This window comes from Suncus etruscus, chromosome 10 (assembly GCF_024139225.1).
Source record: "Suncus etruscus isolate mSunEtr1 chromosome 10, mSunEtr1.pri.cur, whole genome shotgun sequence".
Classification (NCBI taxonomy): domain Eukaryota; kingdom Metazoa; phylum Chordata; class Mammalia; order Eulipotyphla; family Soricidae; genus Suncus; species Suncus etruscus.
In genome coordinates, this window is record NC_064857.1 from 80,682,498 (window position 1) to 80,706,016 (window position 23,519).

Below are 23,519 nucleotides of genomic sequence, written 5' to 3' on the forward strand. Positions count from 1 at the left end.
AGCCTCACTCATGCTGGTTGGTTACTCTATTATGCACTGGGTCACCTCCTGGCCCAGCTGGCATGTGATGCCATCGTCTGGTGTGGTTGGCACCAGGGGGTGGAGAGGGAAAGTGAGAGGGCAGTCCCGAGAGGTCCAGGGTGGGCCCCGGTCCCACTTACCTCCATGGAACAGCACAGAACAGCGTCCTCCTTCACGTCCTGAGACTGCAGGAGCTGTGGAGACAGGCCAGACATGCTCAGTGGTAGCCCCAGCTTCCCAATCCTGGCCCCCTGGGGAGGCAGGTCCAGGATTGGCCAGAGGGTGGAAGGAACATGCACGTCTGCCTTCAGGGAACCCTGGCACCCCAAGCCTCCCTGCAGGCTCAGAAGGCTGTGGCTTGGAATGGCACAGTAAAAGGGGCGGTGGTGACAGTAGAAGGGAGAGGCTGGGGGGGGGGGTGCTCTGTGGTGTGAATTGGGTGAAGGTACAGGTTTTGTGTGAGGAAGACCCAGGTTTGATGCCCGCACAGTGGTGTCCCCTGAGCACAATAGGGAGTGACTCCTGAGTACTGGCCACGCATGGCCCAAATCTAAAAATCTAAAAAAAGAAGATATGACAAGGAGTGGTGTGTGTGTGTGTGTGTGTGTGTGTGTGTGTGTGTGTGTGTTGGTAAATAGACTCATCTCAAGTCCTCCTCATTGGCAAGAGGAAGCTCCACCCTGGTCTCAGACATTCCTAGACTTAATTCTAGAACTTCCAGAACCAAATCTTCTTCTCCCTTAGCCTGTCCTCACATCTACAACAGTCGCCCTGGGATTCACAGAAATTGGAAAGCCAGTCAACCTCCCTCCCTCTCTCCTTCCTTCCCCCTCTCCCCTTCCTTCCTTCCTTCTTTCCTTCTTTATTCCCTCCCTCCCTTCCTGCCTTCTTCCTTTCCTTCTTTCCTTTTCTCCTCCCTTTTCCTTTCTCCTTCCTTCCTTCCTTCCTTCCTTCCTTCCTTCCTTCCTTCCTATCTTCCTTCCTATCTTCCTTCCTTCCTTCCTTCCTTCCTTCCTTCCTTCCTTCCTTCCTTCCTTCCTTCCTTCCTTCCTTCCTTCCTTCCTTCCTTCCTTCCTTCCTTCCTTCCTTCCTTCCTTCCTTCCTTCCTTCCTTCTTTCCTCATACCCAGTAGTCCTCAGGCATCATTTCTGAGTGGTGGGACTTGGGGCGCCATATGAGATGAAAGGAAAGAGACCTGGGTTGGCCACATACAAGGCAAATGCACTCCCAGCTCCAGCACCCCCATCCAGCCCACAGAAGAACTTTTTTGTTTGTTTGTTTTGGGGCCACATCTGTTGGAGCTCAGGGGTTACTCCTGGCTCTATGCTAAGAAATTACTCCTGGCAGAGTTGGGGACTTATGGAATGCAGGGGATTGAACCTAGGTTAGCAAGGCAAACGCCTTATCCACTATGCTATGGCTCTGGCTCCCAGAAAAACTTTCTGACCAAGGGTATGGCCATATTGCTTACCTCTGGGACAAGCCATATCTCTGTCCAGACCTCCTCTTGCCCCTACTGTTTCCTATCTTGTCTCCCACTGTCGTTGTTCCTCTCAAAATTGAGAAGTAGGAGCTGGAGCAATAGCACAGGGGTAGTGTGTTTGCCTTGCATGAGACCAACCCAGGTTTGATCCTCAGCATCCCATATGGTCCCCTGAGCCTGCCATGGGTAATTCCTGAGCACAGAGCTGCTGGTGTGGTCCCAAAACAAAACAAAACAACTGAGAAATAATTTCTAGAGTATCATACTAAAATTTTTGAGGAAGAGGGGTGGATGGGTGCTCAGGAGCAATTCCTGACTCTGTGCTCAGCTGTGACCCCTGGAAGTGCCATGTCAAAGGTACAAACTGGGGCTTGGAAGGGGGAAGATGTGAAGCAAATGCTTTAAGTCCTGTGCTATCTCTCCAGCCCCATACATACCATACATATAGACATACCATACCATACATACCACACATACATACCATACTATACTGAAGCCAGCGGCTTTTATGGCTTTTATATATCCAGAGGGAGGCCTCAACCTATCACTCACAGAACTTCAGAATAATTCTGTTAGGGGCTGGAGTGATAATATAGCAGGTAAGGCACTGGCCTTGAATGCTGTTGACCCGGGTTCTAACTTCATCATCCCATCTGATTCCCCCAAGCACAGCCAAGATCCTGAGTGCAGAGCCAGTTGTTAACCCTTGAGCACACCAGGTGTGACTCGCCCAAACAAAACAAAAACTAAATAAACAAACAACCCCCCAAACCAGAATCATTCTGCCAGTGGCTGTGAAACCTACAAATGCATAGGGCTATGCATGTTAAGGACAGTGGCCGACTGCCCTCACACGTGGACACGGAGCTGATCTTCTGCCTGGTGGGGAGGGAGCCTGCAGGGATTCTGAGCACAAAAGGCTCTCATTCAGAGCCACAGAGTTGCTCTGCTCCATCAGTGCTCTGAGAGGTCCTAGGGGAGTCCCACTTTCCACTGATCTGCCTGAATTTGTCCCATGTGATCAGATATGTGCACCTGTTGGTCCACTCCTTGCGTCTGGGCCAGCTCTGGTCCTATTGCTGAGGCCTCTGCTTCCCTAAGGGGTGAGTTTGTTGTGAGAAAAATGCATCTTAGCAGAGCTGCTGAGATATACTCCACTGTCCTGCTTAGAGAGACCCTCCCTGGGAAACTCTGGAGATGCAAAGGCACGAATTACACAAGTTCTTTTCTTTCTTTCTTTCTTTCTTTCTTTCTTTCTTTCTTTTTTTTTTTTTTGGTGTTTGGGCCACACCCAGTGGTGCTCAGGGGTTACTCCTGGCTATCTGCTCAGAAATAGCTCCTGGCAGGCACTGGGGACCATATGGGACGCTGGGATTCGAACCAACCACCTTAGGTCCTGGATCGGCTGCTTGCAAGGCAAACGCCTCTGTACTATCTCTCCGGCCCCGTATTACACAAGTTCTATGGAGCAAGCTCATGGCTGCCATGGCAGGAAGGTAGGAAGTGACTTGAGGATCTGTCCATACGACATGATGGGAAACAAGCGTGGTTTCCCCCACAAGTATGTTATCCCATCACAAAGCACAGCCTCCACCCCACAGAGCATGGTCTTCCCACACAGAACATGGCATCCCCACTACAGAATATAATTTTCCCACCTCAGACCACAGAACATGGACTTCCCACCAGAGCATGGCCTTTCCCCACAGAGCACAGTTTCTTCACCATGGAACAGTACTTCCAACACAGAACACAGTCTTCCCCCACAGGGCATCGTCTCCCTCCTATTTAGCTTTCAAATGCAAGCTGGGGCATAGGCTTGATCCCTGAAACTGAATGGTCCCCTGAGCACTGCCAGTGTGCCTCCATTTCCCCCCAAACCAACAAATTAATCACAAGGATGGATGTTCTGACACTGGCTACAACAGGGAGGACCCATGAAGTATAGCCAAGGCAGAGCCGGGCAAGGTGCACCTGATATGGCTCTGGTCATCAGAATTTGACCCTTTGAGGCAGAAAGTGGAAGGGAGCTGCCCCGATTTGAAGGAGAGGGGTGATGGGACCTTGTGCCAGCGGGTAAGGGGAGTCACTTTAGTGAGCTGGAAACAGCTCTGGATAGACAGCTGTGCAAGGCAGGAGGAATCCGTCTCACACCAGAGTCGAGGGCTGTCAATGGCTACCTTGACTCAAAGGTCCTAATGCTGATTCCTACCCGCAGGCCCCCTTGAGCACCAGCTGGGTGTAGCCCTGTTGGTCTCCCACATGGCTAGTGATCCATTTTGGAAGGTTACAACCACAGCCGGCAGGTTTGGGGCTTACTCCTAGCTCTGTTCTCAGGAATTGCTGCTGGCGGGTCTTGGGGGGTGGGGATCATATGGGGTGCCAGGGATCCAATCAGGGTCCACTGTGTGCAAGGCAAGTGCTTTAACCCGTGTCCTCTCTCTGGCCGCAAGACGATCCATTTTATGTGATGTCTATACTACCGCCATCAAACGCACGACTACAAGCAGCCTTGGCAGGCAGGGTCCTTCTCTGCCCACCTGGATCTGAAGGAGAGGTGCCGGGTAGAACCAGGATGACCCAGCTTGGGGGTTGAGGGGTTTGGGGTGTGGGGAGGAGCCAGCTTAGTTTCTCCAAGTCACTGGCACTGAAAAGGATGTGGGCGGGCTAGGGCAGGCCGGCTCTGGCGCCCTTGCTCGGTGAAATGTGTTTCTTGGACGCAAATCCAAGGCGATTGTGCGAGCCCACGCGGTGTTTGTTCGGAAGCGCAAGCACTCCTGTCCTATTGTCTGTGCGGGACTTGTGGACACACCCATCACATCCTCCCTCGGGGAGAGGTTGAGCACTGGGGGTGGGGTGGAGTGGGGAGGAGCTTAGCACTGGGGAGACAGGCCGTGCACCGAGCATAAAGGGTCTCAGGTGTGGGCAGGCTGCCCAAGGCATGACCAGGTTGGAACCAGGCCAGTGCTGGGGGTGACACTTAGTGGGAGATGGAATGAGGGGGCGCATGGCAGCTAGGCAGGGAGGGCCGCCTCACCATGTGGGAGGGGAAACAAGCACTGACCACCCCAACTTCTTGTCTGCCCACCCTGGAGTGAGTGCCGGCCAGCCCCTGGGCTCCCTCAACTCCCCCAGAAGCCTGGTTTCTAGAATAAAGCTAAATCCGGGTAGCTGAATACAGTCACCCTCAAATCCTGCCTTCAACAAGGGGGCCAAAGTGGGAATGCACGTGATTGGCCTCACAGCACATCCAAAGAGCTCTGGCTGGTTGGCTGGGAGAGGAAGGCAAGGGAGAAGAGAGAGTAGAAGGTACAGGCCGGGGGTGCTGATGGAAGCATGATGAGAGGCACGTAATGGACATGAATGTTGGCAGTGATGAGAAGGGCAAAGAAAGGCAAGCTAAGGAGGTGGCAGGCAAGAGGGGTGGCAGGCAGGAGGGGTAGTCGTCATGGGACCCCTTGTCTCCCCCAAGAAGTGTCCCGTGGGTTGGCATCACAGCCGAGAGGCATGCCCAGCCGCTGATGCCCTTGATAATGACCTTGGTTCATGGGGATGGAGGTCAGCTGTGCCTTGGTCTCTCCAGGAAGCTCGGGCGATGGTCACCCTGAACAACGCGGTCATCAAAAATGCGCAGCTGTTCTGAGTCAGAAGGCCTGCCATGCGCTCACAGCCACCCCAGCCTGCACCCCAGCTTTCTGTCTGGAGGGTGGCGAGAACACCCACCAGGACTGTGTGGGGGTCATGATCCAACTCAAAGCTTTGAAAGGTGAAAGCTTTGAATCAAATGCAAGGTGCGATTAACGTTATTAAATGCCTGTCTTGACAAACAGGTATCTTCTCTGAAGATCTTGCCACCCTTTGTACATACCATCCCATTTACCCCTGTGACCCTCCCTTACAGACGGGGAACGGCCACGGGCATTATTATCTCTACTTAATAGATAGAAAAATCAAGGCTCAGAAGCACAAGCCAGACAGACAGCAAGTCTGAGTAAACTACAATGTACTTTTGAGTCCTGGATCAGCATCCTCTTTGTTAGAGAATTATTTTAATTTCTCCTACATTAGCTAATTCTTATTTTGCTTATAATAATTATAATTTTGTTGACTGGTGATAATAATCAATCTGGGACTTCACAAAGCCAAATTGATTTTACCTGTTCTCAATTTGCACTGGTCTCCACCTATATATCCATCTCTCTATCTATCTACCTCCATATAACTACTTACTCATCCATCAAATCATGAACCCTTCTACTGACTCACTGACACATCCACTCATTCTTCTATCTGTCCACACGCCACACACCCAATCTTCTATCTAGCTCTCCTCCTACGTGTCTGTCTACTCATCCACTTACCTATTTATTTATCATCTACAGATCTATTTTACCATCCATCTATCCATTTCATACATCCACCTATATTTATCCATCCATCCATCCATCCATCATCTATTCATCTACCAATCCATCCATCCATACATCTACATACCCATCCATCCACCCATCCACCCATCCACCCACCCATCCATCCATCCATCCATCCATCCATCCATCCATCCATCCATCCATCATCTATTTTATACATCATACACAAACCCACCCACCAAAACTTATCCATCTATCTACTTACTCATCATTTCAACATTTATTGCACACTTCTAAGATAAACACAAGGAAAATAAGAAAAATTAAAACCGACAATTAGCAGAAGAGACTGTGCTAGGTAGATGGTGTTGGAACACAGGACGGCATGGTGGTGGGAGAGAATAGGCCAGGCATATGGTGTTAGGAGCAGCATATGGTATATGCACAAAAGCAAAAAATGTAAACTAGCAGAGCGCACTGGGGAATAACATGGGTTTCAAGATGCTAAAATCTATGCTACTGGGGACAGAGAGAAAACACAATGACCAAGAAGACAACAGTCACATCCAAAAGGGTTCTGAGTGCTACACAACTGAGATCAGAGTTTATCTCACAACAGTCGGGGAGCTCCTGAATAATTTAAATCCAGAGTAGGAAGGTAACATGTGAATCTTAGAGAGACTTTTCTTGGGGGCTGGAGAGCTAAGGGAGGGGTTTGGGTGCTTGCCTTGCATGCAGCTAACCCTGGATTGATCCCTAATACGGCATGCCCCCCTCAACCAAACACTGCTAAGAGCAGCCCCTGGGCAAAGAACTCAACTCCCTGCTCCAAAGGGAAAGCTTCTTTTTGAGCGGTGCAAAGAAGCTGAGGTGGATGTGGGCCAGAGGTAAGGAGAGGGAGAAACTGGAGCAAGTGCAGGGGCTTGAATCCAACAGGCACAAGGGAGGCAGGAGCCTCTACAGATAGAGAGAACACGAAAGGAGTCCTGGAGCAGTGGGGCATAGGGTGGGGTGCCATCCTGGAAGGCAAAGGGAAGCAAGGGCTAGACTCAGGCATTCAGCGCTGACATCAAGGCCTTGGGAGCACCGAGAGTAGGACTGGTGGGAGAAAGGTTGTTGGTGCCCAGGCGATGTTCAAGGCCATGAAGGTGAGTGTGGTGATGGGAAGAAGACATGAAATCAGAAGAGAAGAGGGTAAACTCAACACACTCACAATATAGACTTAATGATATGTGGATGGTGGGGGGGGGGATACAATGCAGTGTGAGAAAGCACTGAAACATACATGTGAGACCCTGGCTTCCATTCCCAGAACCCTCCTTTTAAAAAAAAATAACATGGAACTGAAGCACAATGGACAAGGCATTTGCCTTGCATGTGGCCGATCCAGGTTTGATCCCTGCATTCCATAACATCCCTGGAGCACTGCCAGGAATAATTTCTGAGCACAGCCAGAAGAACTCCCTGAGCACTACTGGGTGTGGTACGAAAGAAAGAAAGAAAGAAAGAAAGAAAGAAGAAAGAAAGAAAGAAAGAAAGAAAGAAAGAAAGAAGAAAGAAAAGAAAGAAAGAGAAGAAAGAAAGAAAGAAAGAAAGAAAGAAAAAGAAAGGAAGGAAGAAAGAAAAAGAGAGAAAGGAAGGAAAGGAAGAAAGAAAAAGAAGAGAGAGAAAGAAAAAAGAGAGAGAGGAAGGAAGGATGGATGGAAGGAAAGAAGGATGGAAGGAAGAAGGGTTAGAAGAGGAGGAATAGAAAAGAAGTATGAGGGGCCCGGAGAGATAGCACAGTGGTGTTTGCCTTGCAAGCAGTCGATCCAGGACCAAAGGTGGTTGGTTCGAATCCCGGTGTCCCATATGGTCCCCCGTGCCTGCCAGGAGCTATTTCTGAGCAGATAGCCAGGAATAACCCCTGAGCACCACCGGGTGTGGCCCCCAAACCAAAAACCAAAAAAAGAAAAGAAGTATGATTGGATAGCTAAGAAGGGCACAGAAGTCAAGAGAAGTCTCCAAAGACCTGGTTGGTCCCAGCAAATGCCTGGAGAGGTGCACTCACAGGGAGCAGGTACTCAGTGTGTACTCAGCAGGTACTCAGGGTGATGAAACTCAGGGGAACCTTCAGTGATGCCTTGGGCCTTCAGTGCAAGGATGTTTGCATGAAGGAAGGTAAGGGTTCTGAAAGGGGACAGAGAAAGAATCATATTTCTTCATTGGTTTGTGGAGGCACACCCAGTAGTGTTCAGGAGTGTTCCAAACTCCTAGCCCTGTGCTCAGTGACTCTTGTTGGGGCTAAGGGGGGGGGGCATATAGGGTGTGGAGAATGGAACCAAAGTCAGCTGAGGGCAAGGCAAGTGCCCTTCCTGCTATCCTATTTTCTCAGACCACATTTTTCTTTTTTTTTTCTTTTTTTTTTTTTTGGTTTTTTTTTTTGGGGGGGGGCACACCCTGTGACGCTCAGGGGTTACTCCTGGTTATGCGCTCAGAAGTTGCTCCTGGCTTCTTGGGGGACCATATGGGACGCCGGGGGATCGAACCGCGGTCCGTCCTAGGCTAGCGCAGGCAAGGCAGGCACCTTACCTCCAGCGCCACCGCCCGGCCCCATCAGACCACATTTTTCTTTAAGGGTTTCTGTTCTCTCTCCTTGCTTTTGTCCAGAACTTCCCCACGGAGGAGCAGGGTGGTTTGCAAGGAGAGAAAAAAATTGGCTCAGGGTGAGGTGGCAGAGACACTCTCTTGGTGGAGGGCAGGGGTAAAAGAAGAGAGGAGGGCAAGGGCCAGGGAGGCAGAGAGGCTAGAACACCCTGTTAAGTCACAAAGGATGGGGAGATGGTCCAAGGGCTGCGTTCAGACTCAGCTTTTAGGAGCCTGGCCTGGTCCTCTGAGCACTGCTGGACATCACCTCTGAGCAAACACAGTTGGGGAGTTGGTGGGTGCGGCTATGGTCTCAGGACTGCTTACAGTCAGCCCTTATTAGTATCACTCTGGCCTGCCCACCGGTCAGGAGCGGGAGCTTGCTTCCCACTCGCCCAATAAGGAGCTGGTGCCGCAGCTCTGGGCAGAGGGCAGGGAACTTCACGGCTCTCCCCTGGCTTGACTGCAGGCCAAACTTGAGCCCTGGGCCCTGGCGGCCAGCCCTCGTCACTAGGCGGGCAGGCACCCTCACCGCGGGGCAGGCGCCCGGGAGGAATGCCCAGCCTCCTTCCTGCAGAGCTTGCAAGCCTGCTCGTACAAAGTAGCCACGGTAGCTGTCACATGGGGGAAGGCCGCATGCCCTAGCTGGCCCCAGGGGGTAGAAACCTAATCCGGGGCTCAGAGCAAGACACCAAATCCTGCTGTGGACACCGGAGCCACGGCTCCTCTCGGGGGGGTCAACCCCGGGCCAGCAGCTCTGGGCAGGGAGGGTTTAGTTCGCAGAGATTGGCAACACGTTCATGGGGAACACTTGGTTGCGGGTTTAAGGGTCCGACAGCCTCCCAGCTTCTCTGACTCTTTTCCTGCTGCTCCCAAAAGACGAGCGTGCCCTGTGTCCACGCCTCTGCGTGCCCTGTGTCCACGCCTCTGTCATGCATCTCTCTAAAAGTGCAAAGAGAAGATGCTGGAAGAAAGTGGTGCCTAGTTCCAGCTTTACTTTTTTTTTAAATTTATTATTATTTTTTTTTTTATTTCTGAGCTCTATCCACCAGGATTTGGGATTTACTCCAGGCTCTGTGCTAGTTGATGCTCAGAAAACCATGTGGTGTAGGGGAGGGAAACCAGGGCTTCAAAATGGTCTAGCCCACAGGGCCACCCCCTCTTGCCTGACCTAACTTTTCAAGAAAGGGGGTTCTTTTGAGGATCGAGGGTCTCTCAATCACTACTTGCCTTTCAGCTTCTTTGTTTGTTTGTTTGTTTGCTTTTGGTTTTGGGCCACAACCATCGACGCTCAGGGGTTACTCCTGGCTATGCACTCAGAAATCGCTCCTGGTTTGGGAGACCATATGGGACACTGGGGGATCGAACCATGGCCTGTCCTAGGCTAGCGCCACTGCTCCAGCCCAGCCTTTCAGCTTCTGAGTACAGTCATGAAGCCACTTGAGCTCTGGGTTCATCGGATTTAAGCACAGTGTATGTCTTCATGTGAGGGCAGCAATGGAGGCCGGGGGTGTGTGTGTGGTTGGGACCCTTAGTAGCAGCACTCTGGGAAGCTGGGATCTCCCCATCCTTGTTGTCTTCCAATGTACCTCCTTTCCCCTTGGTGAGGCCCACAAGCACAGGCAGGTGGGGAGAGGCCAGTGAAAGATGGGAAACCCTGGGAGCCAAGTTGGCTCTGGCTTCCACCTGGCATGACGAGGAAACAAGGAATCACTCTCCAAAGTGTTCTCCAAACTAGTGCTCATTCAGAGTCAGGCTGGGATGGCACTAAGCACACTGTTAGCACAGGGGAGCCTCAGGCTCGATCCTTGGACACCGTCTTCAGAGCGCTGTTGGGTGTGACTCCCCCAAACTCATTGTGTCCAAATTCAAATAGTGCCTTCTTGGGCACTTGGGCCGAGGAGGGGTGGGAGACTCCAAATAATCACTGACCTGTCCCTGGATCTTGGGTCAGCTCCGTGTGCTCCTTAGATCCCCCTTTGACAATGTGAAAAGAGTGCTCCTGCCTATCTCTAGAGTGTTCCTCAGGGAGTGTGGGAGGATGCTGGGAGGAGAGGATGGCACCTGAACCTGGTCTTCGGGAAACAGGAGAGGATGAAGAGGGTGGGGACACAGGACACCTCTTTCTGGTCCAGTACCCTGGGAACACCCAGTGTCCCCACTAAGGCAAGGGCCAGAGTGAGGACTTGGCAGCCTGTGGCTTCTAAAATGAGCCTGGGGGGCTGGGAGTCAGGCCTGGGGTTCGCAGAGTGGGGCAAACGCCATGTTCCATTAATCTTTTTTTTTGTTTTTGTTTTTTTGTTTTTGGGTCACACCTGGTGGTGCTCAGGGGTTACTCCTGGCTGTCTGCTCAGAAATAGCTCCTGGCAGGCACAGGGGACCATATAGGACACCGGGAATCGAACCAACCACCTTTGGTCCTAGATCAGCTGCTTGCAAGGCAAACGCCGCTGTGCTATCTCTCCGGGCCCCCATTAATCTTAAAACTACCGTCTCTCTGGAGTCCACCAGGCCAGGCATATGGGGGAAGGACCAAAACTTCTCCACTTCACTCAAGGGCTTCTATCCTCAGACCCAGGTCCCATACTCCTTTGCTACCCCCCACCCCTAGACCTGGACTTGACCTTTGCTGGCCAAAGGGGGGGGCACCCGTGAGAAGCGTCCTGGTATGGGGAGTGAGCAGCCAGCCAGAGGCCTGCAAAGGCATTTTCCGCTGGCTAAAGTAAACAATCCGACAGGAAATTAATCGCGAAACCCACATCCACGGAAGGTTCAGGCTGTGATTTTCACAGCCCGGAGGACAGGAAGTTCAAAGTTAGGGTTCCCATGGCAACACGCCTGGCTGATGGGCTGGACAAGGCCTTCAGGGTCACCCAGGCCAGACCCTTGCCTCTGGGAAGCACGGGTTGAGGGCAAACAGGCATATCTTGGGGGGGGGGGTCACCCATGCTTCTTGGAAAAAGGAATCGCAATTCTAGGGGCATGTCTGCAGCTCAGAGAAGTGAGCCGCCAGCTGCCCTCAGTAGTGCTTCCTCCACTCCTGATTCCTACCACAGCTTCAGGGCCTATGTATGTGAGTCTCCCTCGGTGCTGGGGATCCTACTCAGAGCCTCACGCGTGAGAGGCATGAACACTACACGTATTATTAGTCTCGTATTCTATATGATGAAAACAGTGCCAAGGCCCTTCAGAAGTTCTAGGGTCGGTGGGGATGGACAAGCAATCCCCGGCTCCCCAACACCATCGACTGCTCACCTCACACCTCCCTGAGTCTTCAGACTGGCCTTGGTCCCCTACATCTACCCTCTGGTCCCAGTTGTTTGTCTTCTAATAATCACCTTAGTGGGTGACAAGGACAAGAACCCTTTTAGGCATTTGACTTCCCCCATTTCTGGGCCAAAGAGCCAAAGTGCTCCCAGCACTTCCCGCTCCCCTGGATAACCAGAGACCACCCCTCAACCTCCTTCATGGATGTGGAAGGGTGCTGGGGTCTGGGGGGGATTTGTGTGTCTTTGGTGGGCTTTTTAGGTGAGGACTGAGATGCCCCTGTCAGGGAAGTAGATAAGGACAAGGGACGAAAGTAAAACCCTTCCTGACCCCCTATGGCAGTTCCAATCGGCCCAGGCAAACACCTTCTTTCCCCATGGTGCCAAGACACGTTGCAGAGACAGCAGAGTTCTCAGGCATCAGGCTCGGTCAGAATGAGCCCAGCCAGCAGCACAACTGTTGGCCTGGGCCTGGGCCTGGAACCTAGAGTCAGAGCCATGGACAGAGCGAGGCAGCCAGAGCAGAGCCAACCTCAGAGCGCCCGGCCCAGTGGGATGGGATGGTCGTTTCCTCTTCTATGCTAGTGTCCAATGCCCGAGACCTGCCCAGACCTCTCACACCACCACCTACTTCTCACCGTCTCCGTCTAGAAACATATCAGCAATGGGATACAGGTGAGAGAGAGAGAGAGAGAGAGAGAGAGAGAGAGAGAGAGAGAGAGAGAGAGAGAGAGAGAGAGAGAGAGAGAAAATAGACAAGACAGGACAGAGAGACAGGAGACAGAGATACAGAGAGACAGAAATGACAGAAAGAGAGAGAGGAAGAGAGAGAGAAAGAAAGAGAGAAAGAGAGAGCTCAAAGGGCTGAAGGTAAGCTTTGCATGCAAAAACCCCAGGTTCAAGCCTGGGCACACACTGCACTACAAGGTCCCCAGTACCACTGGGAATGACTACTAAGCACAGGCAAATGGGGTCCCCATAAAAATAAATGAGGTGCAACTTGGGAATAAGAACACCTCTGGAGAGTGGGGGGTGCAAGATATTTCCTTTGGTGATAGGGACACAGGAAACCACATGGTTAAGAAGTGCTGAGGGCAGAGAGCTGACCTGTCTTCCAATCAGAGGCAGCTGGCCTAGAGCTCAGGGGAAGGGCCCCTCGGGATCACATTAGTCTTGGGCCTGGGGACAAGGCAGCAGGTGATCAGCAGGCCACATGGACCTAGCACTTGAGGCTCTGGGAAGAGCTTCATGGAATATACCTCATGATGAGTGGTGACAGGGGTGAGACTACAGACCACACATCTCAGATGTGGCAAGTGTGGAGGGACAGTGCCCAGCTGTCCCTCTACCCTGGCCCCTACCTTTGCCATGAGTGTGGAATTCTTGCCTGTGGCAGACCCTGGTTTGATTCCCCACAACAGTTATAGTCATTGAGAGCAAGCAGGAGTGATCCCTGAGCACAAAGTCAGAAGCAATCCCTGAGAACCTCTGGATATGGCTCCAAAAAAACTCCCAAACCAGAATGGTACCATTCTGAAGCAGATCCCACCAACATCAATATGCTGGTGCGTATCTTGAAATGATAATGATAATGATTCTTCTAAAAAATATGATGGGGGAGGCAGGGCAATAGGGCAGCAGGTAGGATGTTTGCATTGCACATGGCTGACCTGGGTTTGATCCCTGGCATCGCCTGCCAGGAGTAACTTCTGAGCACAGAGCCAGGAGTCACCTCTATGCACTGCCAGATATGGCCTCAAAACCAAAATAAATAAATAAATAAAAATAAATAAAGTGACAGTGGGGCTTGGAGAGTGAGTGCAGGAGATAAGGCCTTAGATACAGGGGAGAGAGCCCTTTTGGAATCCTGGCACCCTGTGTGGTTTTCTGAATCCTTCAGGAGTGACTCCTGAGCAAAGACCCCAGAACTGACATTGACAGCAACACAAAGGAATATTGCTGGTTACAGCTGGTGGGAGCTGAGAGGCCTGACCTAAGCCCAAACCCAGCTGCTTCTGTTGATGTCCTGAGATTCTGGATCCGAGGACCAGGTGACTAGTCCCAGTATCTGGGCAGAGGTGCTAAAGCACCAATTTCAGTGGAGATTGTCCAGGGCTCAAGGCTACACCTCAGGGTCATGAGGCTGATCCCAGATCCAGGCACCCACATCCGAAGTCTGGGGTTCCTGTACATTCATTGCGTTCAAATGCTCTGACTCATGCTCTGGCTTCTATGGGAAACATTAGACCCACTGAGGGTCTGTCAAAAGCTCTGGCTCAGATTGGGCACATGCAGTGGCAGAGGATTTCAGATCCTGGAGGGCCAGCAAAGGGCAAAAGGCACAGAGTCAACCACATTCTCATGTGGTGGTGGTGGAACATGCGGCCTTTGTGGGTCCGTGGCTGGGTGGCCCAGAAAGACATTCTAAAAGCTTCACATGTAGAACAAAGAGAAAACCATACAATTTGTGCTATGGAACTAGAAAGTATCAAGCTGAGTGGAGTCAAAAAGAGAGGGAAGGATACAGAATGGATTTACCATGCCAGGAGGATGTGGGCGGGCTGGTGAAGTGGGGGACACTGCTTAAGAGTATGAGGCCAGAACATTGTATGTTTGAAACCTGATCATAAACAGCGCTGCAAATGATGATGCCTTGCATTAAAAAAAATTAAAAATAAGGAAAGCTTTGCAAGACAGGTATAACCATGAGTACCAAAACCCCCACCCCGGTTCGTGACACCCCCACCCCAGGTTGTGCTACTTCCTCAATGGGGGAAACTGAGCACTGAGAGATGATGGAGCGAACCTCTGGGGCATGGCACAGTTGTGTGCAGGGATCTGGATTGAGGCCGGTTTGAGACCCCAAGCCTGCATTGTGTCCTCTCCCCACTTGGGGAGAGCTTTGAGCCTCTGTTTTGCAGAACTGCTCTGGACCCCCGAAGCTGGCAGGGACTCTCTCTAAAGCTCTGTAGCAGGTGGTCAGACGGAAGTCAATGAACTGATTGGGGAAGGTGTGCCTCATGGTTCCCCCCATGTGCACGCATGCTCACATACACATATGTGCACAATGCTTTCAGACACATGCACACACATGCTCACAGAATACATGCACATAAAATCACAGACAAACACACAAACATGAATGCACACACATATGCACACCCTATGTGTAGATGAGCCTGCACATCATTAAACTGCTGGATATAAAAAGTCACCCAGCTCTGAGTCCTGGTCCCTAGCTTCCTACATAGACTCTTGGCATCTCTGGGGAGGAGGGCAAAGGTCACTCATCTCCAGATGTGGATCTCTGATTTCTACCTCCCAAATCCCCAGTTTTTACTGTGTCTATGCAAAATACAGCCACTTTTTTTTTTTAGCTCCCATCTAGAGGTTTCCATCTTTTGGAGAACTTTGAACACAGTTTATTCTGGTTTATCTGATTTTTTGCATTTTAGTTAACACACAAGGGAGTCTTGTTGGGTTAACTGGTCTTCGCCCTCAACAAATATTTTTTTTGTTCTGTTTTACTTTTGGGTCACACCCGGCAATGCTCAGGGGTTACTCCTGGCTTTATGCTCAGAAATCGCCCCTGGCAGGCACAGGGGACCATATGGGATGCCAGGATTCGAACCACCATCTTTCTGCATGAAAGGCAAACACCTTACCTTCACTCTATCTCTCCATCTCTCCGGCCCCTCTCAACAAAGATTTTTTTTTTTTTTTTGGTTTTTGGGCCACACCCAGCGGTGCTCAGGGGTTACTCCTGGCTGTCTGCTCAGAAATAGCCCCTGGCAGGCACGGGGGACCATATGGGGCACCGGGATTTGAACCAACCACCTTTGATCCTGGATTGTCTGCTTGCAAGGCAAACGCTGCTGTGCTATCTCTCCGGGCCCTCAACAAAGATTTTTACATGTCAAAGACCCACCTAAGTGGGAAGTTTCTGGACAGGTCTTTGGCCTTCACCCCCCCAGACCCCACCTCATGGAGGTGGTCTTAATTTCTCAATAAATACTTGGGTCTCACTTGGCCTCCTCCTCTTGCTGTTCGAGATGGAAATGTCCTCAGACATGTGTCTCACCATCACCAGCCTGGTTTGATTTTTTCCTGCTGCAGCCCCTGCTCCAGACCCTCTTCTCTGGGATACAATTACAGTGTGTGAAGCCTTTACACCTTCCTACAGGTATACCTAAAAAGCCTTCCTTGGGGGAGTGGGGTTACACTTCCCACTGAGGACCCCAGATCTGGATGGGGGGTCCAGCCTGCTTTTCATGAACTAAAAATAGTATTCATATTTTTAACTTGCTGTGGGTGGGAAAAATCAAAAGAAGAATCATATTCTGTGACACATACTAAATGCTATAAAATTCAAATCTCAGGACCCATAAATAAGGTTTCCTGGAACAGTCCCTCCCATTCATTTGCATGTCGTCTCCCGATGCTTGCTTCCTGCTCAGCTCCTTGGCATCAAGTGGCTGAGCTAAGAGCCTGAGCAACAGTACAGTGGGCTGGATGCTTGCCTTGCACGTGGCTAGCCAGGTTCAATCCCTGGCACCTGAGTCTGAATGCAAAGCCAGGAGTAAGCCCTGAGCATCACTGGGTGTGGCCCCAAACAAAAACAAAAAGAAATTTCCTGACCTTGGATCTCCAGAGAACTGTAGGAGAGCAGAGGTGAGAGGGGCATGGTGAGGAGGAAAGGGCAAAAGGGGGAAGAGGTGAGGAAGGAGAGGGGAGCTGAGAGCTCCTTTTCCCAAATGTAAGCCTGGCTGGGAACACAGATCAAGGGGCTGGAACATAGGCTTCATCGATGAGCTACAGAGTCCCCTAAGCACTATGCCCAGAGTAGCCCCCACACCAAAAAATAAAAACAAAACAACAAAACAAAAACAAACAAACCTACCCCAAATCCAACAGGAAAAACAAGGCTTAGGGGCTAAAGGGAGCAGGTTGAGTACGTAAATGCTTTGCATGCAGGAGCTGTGGGTTGGATCAACCCCTAGTACAGAGGTCTCAAACTCAATTTACCTGGGAGCCACAGGAGGCAAAGTTGGGGTGAGGCAGGGCTGCATAAGGGATTTCGCTTACCAAATATTCGCAATAAAAAATCGCATTAGTAAGAAAAAAAATCGCAAAAAATCCCATTAAACATTTGCATACCCCAAACGGAACTGCTTGGGGTATGCGAATGTTTAATGCGATTTTTTTCCTTTCTTTTTTCTTTTTGGTTTCTGGGCCACACCCAGCAGTGCTCAGGGGTTTACTCCTGGCTGTCTGTTCAGAAATAGCTCCTGGCAGGCAGGGGGGGGGGGGGGGGGGACGGACGGACGGACACACGACACCATATGGGACACCAGGATTCGAACCAATCACCTTTGGTCCTGGATCAGCTGCTTGCAAGGCAAACGCCGCTGTGCTATCTCTCCGGGCCCGCGATTTTTTTCTTACTAATGCGATTTTTATTGCAATTATTTGGTAAGCAAATAATCGTGAATACTGCGATATTTGAAGGCCAGCCGCAGGCCACAAAATGTACGGAGGGTTGCAAACGGCCTGCAGGTCACGAGTTTGAGACCCCTGCCCTAGTACCACTGGGTGTGACCCCAAACTATAATTGGAGATGTGGTACAGAGGTTAAGGCACTTGCCTTGCACATAATCAACTCCTCAGTTCAAATCCCAGCACCTCATATGCACCCCCCCAAGACTCTACCAGGAGTGACCCTTAGTAAAGAACAGAGCCTTGAGCACTGCAGGGTGTGACTCCCCCAAACAAAACCAAAAAAAAAAAAAATCTCCCCAAATCCAAGGCATGAAATGTCCTATGTCGGACCAAGGGGAGTCTGGATGTGGCTGCTCAGCCTTTTACATGCGAGGCTGGTCGGTAGGACATGCTGAGACCCTGACCGCTGATCTGCGTGAAGATCCCACATTCTTCTTTGAGATAAGGGGGCTCCTGGAGCTCCAGTGGCACAATCCGGTTAACGCGCAGTACTTATACGAGATGAGGGGGCTCTTCAGTGGAAGCCCCACAGCCCCTAGAGCAAGTTCTGGGGATGTTCCGCAAGATGCTATGCATATCCTGTGTGTTTGGGGACGGTGCAGGGGATAGACCTGGGACCTCACACATGCAAGGCACCCATCTGTTGCAGAGGCTGTCCTGGGTGTCTGCAAACTGCCAAGCTTGTGGCTATTTTCTGGGGAGAGGATTCTTGGGAAGGGCTCATCCTGCTCTCCCCGTTCAACCTGAAATTGGATCTAAAGAGATCTGAACCCCGAGTGTCTTTCGTTTCTTTGGGGCATACGTTTTACTCTGCCAGACTCTCCTTCCAAAGTGTGAAAGTCTGCACCATCCAGCACTGTCCTGACAGGGAAAAAGGGTACAGGGGGGCTGGAGTGATAGCACAGCAGATAAATAGGACATTTGCCTTACATGTATGTAGCTGACCTGGGTTTGATCTCTGGCATCCCATATGGTTCCTTGAGCACTACCAGGAGTAATTCCTGAGTGCAAGCCAGGAGTAACCCTGAGCCTTCCTGTGTGTAAGAAAGAAAAGGAAGGAAGGAGAAGGAAGAAGGAAGAAGAAGGAAGGAAGGAAGAAGGAAGGGAGGAAGAAGGAAGGAAGGAAGACGAAAGGAAGGAAGAAAGAAGAGAGAAAGAAAGAAAAAGAAAGAAGAAAGAAAGAATAGAAAGAAAGAAGAGAAAATAGAAGGAAACAAAGAGAGAGAAAAGAAAGAAGAAAAAAAAAGAAGAAAGAAAGAAAGAAAGAAAGAAAGAAAGAAAGAGAGGACACAGCTGACCTTAGAGAAAGTCCTAGGAGGCTGAGGGTGTTGTCTGGAGGAAAGGGCAGATGCTGGCACAGAAGAGGCATTTTAGGAAAAGAGATGGGACCACAGAGAAGGGTTCCTGCATGCCCCTGAGCCCTTCACCCCACTTCAGAATCTGTTTTTCCCCAGCAACACAAAACAAAACAGGCTTCTGGCCCACTGGGCCAGTGGCACCCCACCCTCCACTCGGCCCCCACACCCCGGAACCTCGAGGTTGCCTGCCGGTTGCGTCCCAGCAAGTCTCAACTCCGGCCCTGGGATTCCAGGTATTTTCCCAGCCTGCCCCACCTCAACTAATTGCTTTCCAGTCAGCTAATCCTGGGCCCACGCCTCCCCTCCGGCCACGAGGGCCACCGCAGCGGCCGGCAGAGCCTCCAAGACTTCCCAGGCCCACGTCCAAGCCCGGGGCAGCCTCTGATCCCCGGGGCCCAAACCACATCCTCCTGCTCCTCCCCACTCCTCCAACTGGCCTCTCTCTGAGTAACAAGGGCACAGCCAGCCCGCCCAGCTCGGTCCAGTCCCGGCCCAGAGCCACAGGAGGAATTCATTCCCCACTGCCCGCTCCTCCCCATGGACCCCCATATCCGGGCCACGGGGGAAGAACAATTAGCCAAAAAAAGAAAAAGAAAAAAGTGGGGTTGTACCTGCCGGTTCAATTCCCAGAGCTAATTGTCTGAAGCAGCAACTCCGACCTTCATTAAGGGTTAATTAGCTAGTGAGTGTGTTTGCATTTCCTACGTCTGCCTTTTAACCCTGGAAACCCCGATTCAGCAAATACTTTTATGTTTCAATACCTCTGGGGAAGGGACAAGGTCTTAATTACAGAAATGTCAGCCCTGGGAACAACAGTGTGACGGAAAGGGCACAGGGAGAATGAGCTCATCCTATGTCCACGCACAGCCCATAGACCAGCCATGGAGAAGAGGAGCGCCCTGAGACCTTCCCCGCCACCCTGATTTTGTTCTTAGGTCCCTGTTCCAGGCCCCTCTCACCTTTTTGCCCCCCCCCTTTTTAAATTTATTTTATTTTTTGTAATTTTTTTTTGGAGTCATACACAGCAGTGCTCAGGAGTTACTCCTTGCTCTATGCTCAGAAATCGCTCCCGGCAGGTTTGGGGGACCATATGAGATGCCGGGACTCGAACCACTGTCCCTCTGCGTGCAAGGCAAACACCCTACCTCCATGTTATCTCTCTGGCCCTGCCCCCTCCTTCTTTCCCCACCTTACTGCCAACCACCCAGGTCCCCACGGAAGCTACGAGCTTTAGGGTTCCTTCCCTTTGGTCCAGGGTGCTAGTGGAGCCCAGGAGGATCTGGTAAGACGCAGGTCTGGAAGCAGACGTTGATGCAGGAAATAATCTACACAGTGAAAAGGTACAAAACAGGTTAAGGAAACCCAGTAATTCAATACTGAGGACCTCCAAGAGAGTAACCATAAAAATACTCCGGAAGGCCCAGAGTGAGAGAACAGCGGGGAGGGTGTTTGCCATACATGTGGCAGAGCTGAGTTGAATCCTCAGCATCCCCAGTTTGTGCTTCCCTGAGCACAAAACTAGGAATGAGTCCTGAACACTGCCAAGTGTAGTCCCAAAACTAAAATAAATAATACTCATGAGACTTTGAGGACCCAATAGTTGGGGAGCCCAGAACTGTACCTAAGCCTTGAGGATTCCAGAAGCGAGCCTCAGCTCCGCTGTCCTAGGAGCTGCCAGGGTTGGGAGCACTCGCCTGAGCTTGATGCTGTTGGGGCGCAGCATTCAGTGCCAAATGCACGTGAGGTTTCAAACACTTTGCACCCACAGAGAAAAGGGGAGAGCTTGTTCATGCTTTCTAACCCGGTGATAGGCTGAACCCATCATTCTCTTCTTTACTTTCTTGGCTTATGGTGCCACTTCCTGTGAGTTTCATGAGGATCTGGGGGAGTCTCAGCAGTGTTCGGGGACCCTACAGTGCCAGGGAATGAACCTGGGGCCTCCCACAGGCTTGCATGTGCTCCAACCCTCTGTATAGAATTCTTAGGGGCTGACGGGGGTCCAATCTCCAGTTTGTGAGTCATTTCATCTGCCCTGTTCTTTCATGCTGGGCTCTAAACTTTCTGCTTTCCTTATGCCTTCCAGAAAGATAGCCACTGCCTCTGACCCTATACCATAGTCCTGTGCACAGCTGAGATGCCCACATTGACTGACTGGCTTCTTTTTTTTTTTTTTATGGTTTTTGGGCCACACCCGGTGTTGCTCAGGGGTTACTCCTGGCTGTCTGCTCAGAAATAGCTCCTGGCAGGCACAGGGGACCATATGGGACACCGGGATTCGAACCAATCACCTTCGGTCCTGGATCGGCTGCTTGCAAGGCAAACGCTGCTGTGCTATCTCTCCGGGCCCCTGACTGGCTTCTTTCTGCCTCTGGATGGACTGACATCTCGCCTGAATGAGAAAGGTCGAGCTGAACAGAGCATAGCATACAGGACAGGGAACAGGCTGGTGCAGGGAGATGCTGAGTTCAGACAAAAATCTGATCTGGGGGAGAAGATTTCCCTCCTCTCTCCTTGCTGGGATCCTCTTGGGGACCATAGTCATCTATCCCCCCCAGACTGCCCCTCATATGACCTCTCCAGAGCCGGGACACCTCTGTTTGGAGAAGGTGCCCCCAAAAGGCATATATGAGGCACTGTCCCTTGCCAGGCATTGTTCTAGGCACTGTTCTAGGCACCGGGGGTAGAGCAAGAGAATAGGCTAGGCCAGCTCATGTGAAGAGACAGAACAGCAGGTGGGTGAACAAATAGGAGGGCAGGCTCATGTTGTGGGGCTCCTGGGGCTGCCCAGGAGTCTTCAGTAGAGATCGGGAAGGATCGCAAACAAATGCACACCCTGGGAGTCAGTGACAGAGCAGAGACAATGGCACTGGCTTTTCTGTCCTCACAGAGAAGCACCACCACACAGTACAGGAAGGCAGCCCGTGACCTTGACCCTTCTTTCCTTCAGGTTCCTGGGTGTTGATGCAGGAAGGGGAGGCGCCAACTTGTAATATGCAAATCTACTAAATGACATTTAAGTCTCAGCCCGGTGCTGAGAGAAAACTGAGGGTAAAGTTTACACCTGGCTTTGGCTCATCAGTTGAAGGTGGGGGTGGGGTGCTACAAGAGAGGTGGGGGTTCTTCCAGGGCCTGGCCCAGACTAAGGAAGGAAGGAGAATAGGGGTCTTTTGAGTGGCCCAGAATGGCCAGCACTGCTGGTACCTGAGTGATGGCATCTGGATAAGAGGTGTGGGGGTGCCTATTGGTTCCCCTGAATTAGAGCTGGTCAAAGAGGCAAGAGGAGGGACTGTACAGCAGGTAGAGCACTTGCCTTGCACGTGGTTGATCCTGGGTATGATCCTTGGCATCCCATAATGTCCTTGAGCATTGTCAGGAGTGATTCCTAAGTGCAGAGCATCGCTACACGAAGCTTAAAAGCAAAGGAGGCAAGAGGAGCCAGTCCTGGTGACAACGGCCTGGCTTTGTGAAGACCCTCAGTGAGTTTAGGGACCCTGGTGGGCTCAGCTGGACGCAGCACTCAGCTCACCAGTACTTTGAAGGGGCTCAGAGGCCCCCACCAGGATTCAGGGTGCCTCTGACATCCTCTCAATTATTATTATTATTATTATTATTTTTTGGTTTATGGGTCACACCCAGCAGCTCTCAGGGGTTACTCCTGGCTCTAGTCTCATAAATCGCTCTTGAAAAAAAAAAAAAAAAAAGAAATCACGGGCCCGGAGAGATAGCACAGCGGTGTTTGCTTTGCAAACAGCCGATCCAGGACCAAAGGTGGTTGGTTCAAATCCCGGTGTCCCATATGGGCCCCCGAGCCTGCCAGGAGCTATTTCTGAGCAGACAGCCAGGAGTAACCCCTGAGCAACGCTGGGTGTGGCCCAAAAAAACAAAAAAACAAAAAAAAAAAAAAAAGAAATTGCTCCTGGCAGGCTTGGGGGACCATATGGGATGCCGGGATTCAAACCACCATCCTTCTGCTTGCAAGGCAAAAGCCTTGCCTCCATGCTATCTCTCCAGCCCCCATCCTTCCAATTATTACTGTTATTATTATAATTGTTGTTTTGTTTGGGAGCCACACCCTCCGGTACTCAAGCCTTACCCTTGGCTCTGCACTCAGGTATCACTCAGGGAGCCATAGGAGTGCTGGAAATGTGTGTGCAAGGCAAAAGCCCTACTCACTGTACTATCTTGCCTTCAACCTCTCACTCTGGATGTGGGTACCCTTTACTTTCTGACTCTGGTTTATATGAACTTGCTGCCAGCTACCGTTCACACCATAGGCTGCTGTCTTTCATTTTTGTAGGGGCCATACCTGGCAATGCTCAGGGAAACCATATGGGATGCCGGGAATCGAACTTGAGTCGGCCGTGTGTAAGGTAAGTGCCCCACCCATTGTACTATAATTCAGGCCCCTAGTCAGCCTTCTTAGAGATTTCTCTGTTAGCCACCCACCTCCCTGACTCTGGTCTGCTCCCCCAAATTGGGAAATCATGGAAGGGGTAGGGGGGAAGTGTCTGACTTCTTTTTAATCCAAAGGCCGTGACAATCGAGACAGCACAGTATGTGGATGCGTCAGTTCCAGCCACAGATAACTGATGTGGCCCCAGCCCGCCTCCAGCAAGACTCTGCAGAAATCAGAGGCCTCCTGAAGTTCAGACATTAATTACTGAGTCCGAGTATTTTTCAAAATTACAAGGCATGGCCGGGGGAGATAAGAGGAAGGAGGAGGGAGTGGAGGAGAAGAGGAGGCGGGGAGAGGGAGTGAGCCCAGGGCTGAGGCTAAGGATCTGGCAGGCGAGACACCTTCCTACCCCCATGTGTCCACCCCCACCCCGCAAGTCAGGCGCCCCCTGCAGGCTGCATCAGGTAAGGGGGGGAATTTGGGAGCTATCATAGAGTCAAG

At 51.2% G+C, this 23,519-nt stretch overlaps 2 protein-coding genes across 2 annotated transcripts in view; one reads left to right on the plus strand and one right to left on the minus strand.

Moving 5' to 3' along the window:
* SMAD2 (SMAD family member 2) overlaps positions 1–23,519 on the plus strand; it is a 961,241-nt gene that overhangs the window by 166,291 nt on the left and 771,431 nt on the right. The gene's annotated exons all lie outside the window — the stretch shown is intronic.
* The window catches only part of CTIF (cap binding complex dependent translation initiation factor), a 177,422-nt gene that overhangs the window by 2,068 nt on the left and 151,835 nt on the right, over positions 1–23,519 (minus strand). Inside the window, exon 10 of the mRNA XM_049781546.1 lies at positions 162–215. Coding sequence (XP_049637503.1) covers positions 162–215 — 54 coding nt within the window. The remainder of the gene's footprint in view (positions 1–161; positions 216–23,519) is intronic.